Source organism: Chionomys nivalis, chromosome 18 (genome assembly GCF_950005125.1).
Source record: "Chionomys nivalis chromosome 18, mChiNiv1.1, whole genome shotgun sequence".
NCBI classification, from domain to species: domain Eukaryota; kingdom Metazoa; phylum Chordata; class Mammalia; order Rodentia; family Cricetidae; genus Chionomys; species Chionomys nivalis.
This window is the reverse complement of record NC_080103.1, coordinates 31659442-31661269: the sequence shown is the minus strand read 5'-3', so window position 1 is coordinate 31661269 and position 1828 is coordinate 31659442. Positions and strand designations below refer to the sequence as shown.

Below are 1828 nucleotides of genomic sequence, written 5' to 3'. Positions count from 1 at the left end.
GATAGTATTAAAATGCACAGAAGCTGATGTATCAAGTTTTGTCATATAGAATGGCTTCTCTGAAGGTATCAGAAGGTGGACCTTGAATCCAAACCACCTCACAGAGACTTCTTTTTTCGTATTTTTATTATAGACCCAATCATTGAAATGCTATGCTGCCTCAAAATTGATTGGATTTACTGAATTGGGTGTTCAAAGAAAAGGTTGTTTTATGAAGAAAAGGAACCAACTCCTTTTTGTTTCTGATCAGAAGATTATCTATTTTTTTTTTTTTAGTCACACATCTGCCTTTATTGTAAACAGCAGTTGGGACACTTGTAGCAATGGTAAAAAATTAATTTACAAAAGCAGGGACTTGGTGAAGCTGCCCGGTGGGTACCCTTGGGGACTCATACGTAGATGCCAACCCAGAGCAGGAGGAAGAGGACTCCAAAGCCCATGAAGAGTGACGCCACCAAGGAGATGAGGAGCTCTTTGTAAATGTCACGAGTGTACTTGGTGGAGGTGACCTCGTAAACGAAGAACCAGGCGGTGAAGAACATGCCGATGGCCAGAAGTACCACAGTCAGGTGTGGGAAGACGGCTGGGTTGACAGGGCTGGTGTACCTACTCATGGCCTCGAGCTCCATTTTGCCCCGCACACGATAAACCACCCAGAAGATTATCTATTTTGAAGTGCACCATCATCTCAAAATAAATGAGAAGCAGCAACAGGATCTGAATGAACACCCAAGAGATGACACTTGCTTTGAACTGAAGTGGAGGTAGAAAACATTCTGGCTAGAAGACGACACACGGGGCTCTGCCAGTACCATGGAGCATGGCAGATCCCCAGCCACCAAGAAAGAGCTTTGTTTTCAAACGCCCTGAGTTCTTGATGACACTCTTACTTTCACAAGAGCCAAAAGTAAAGAAAGCAATAACTTAAGAAAATTGTTGCTTTGTTTTGCTTTGTTTTGGGCTTTTCAAGAGTAGCTCCACTCTTCAAGTCATCTCCAAAGAGATACTTTAAAGGCCTCAACTTGCGCATGCAGACAGAATATGTGTATCTAATGACTGTCCTGACAGTGACCTTGTAAGGGGACAACTTAAGGCAAAAAGTCCATGCAGGTTTTATTTTTAACCCCGAAGATCAGTGTTTGAGATGTTTAGTCCACTTTTAAAATAATATCCACTGAATTGGAGAGAGGTAGCTCAGTTGGTAAAATCCATAAAGAACTAATTTTAATGCCCAGACCCCACTTTAGAAACTGCTGGGCCTGGGACTGTGCCCTTGTGACTCTAGCACTCAAGAGGCACAGACAGGTGTGTCTAGGGCTTGCTGGCCAGCGAGCCTAGTGTATTTGGCAAGCTCCAGACCAGTAAAAAGCTTTATCTCCAAAAGAAGGGGGTGGATGGCTGCTGACAATACCCTAGTTTGTCCTCTTGTCTTCTCTTACCTCATATGGAGATAGGCACACACATGCATGTGCACACACCCACACACATGTGCACAAATGAACGCTTGTGCAGACAAGAACAAACACTGAGACAGGCACACATACACAAAAATAAATTAAAAGTTCACATAGATACCCTAGGGTAATTTAGCTGCAACGTGTTTATACTAAAATAGAAAATGAATCATGCCACTGAGATTTTTAAGCTCTTTTCCCTGAAAGGGTCTGGCTGTTCCTGAAAAAGAAGATACCTTTTCAAGAGAAAAAGGCACAGCCAAACAGCTATTCTGACAGCCCACCTTTCCAACTGACAGAGTCGTCCCAGAACTTGAATCAAGAGTCTCTACAATGGAACACATCTTTAACACTGTCCTTTTCTCTTATAAAGA

At 42.7% G+C, this 1828-nt stretch overlaps 1 protein-coding gene across 1 annotated transcript; it reads right to left on the bottom strand.

Moving 5' to 3' along the window:
• Positions 1-274: 274 nt before the first annotated feature.
• On the bottom strand, positions 275-648 carry LOC130890124 (transmembrane protein 258). Its single transcript, XM_057794111.1, has one exon. The coding sequence runs from the start codon at positions 627-629 to the stop codon at positions 390-392; it is 240 nt and encodes a 79-aa protein (XP_057650094.1). The 5' UTR covers positions 630-648; the 3' UTR covers positions 275-389.
• Positions 649-1828: the final 1180 nt, after the last annotated feature.

What these genes read in the sequence shown, in the direction of transcription:
- LOC130890124 (XM_057794111.1), bottom strand. Translation starts at nt 629, where the DNA reads ATGGAGCTCGAGGCCATGAGTAGGTACACCAGCCCTGTCAACCCAGCC.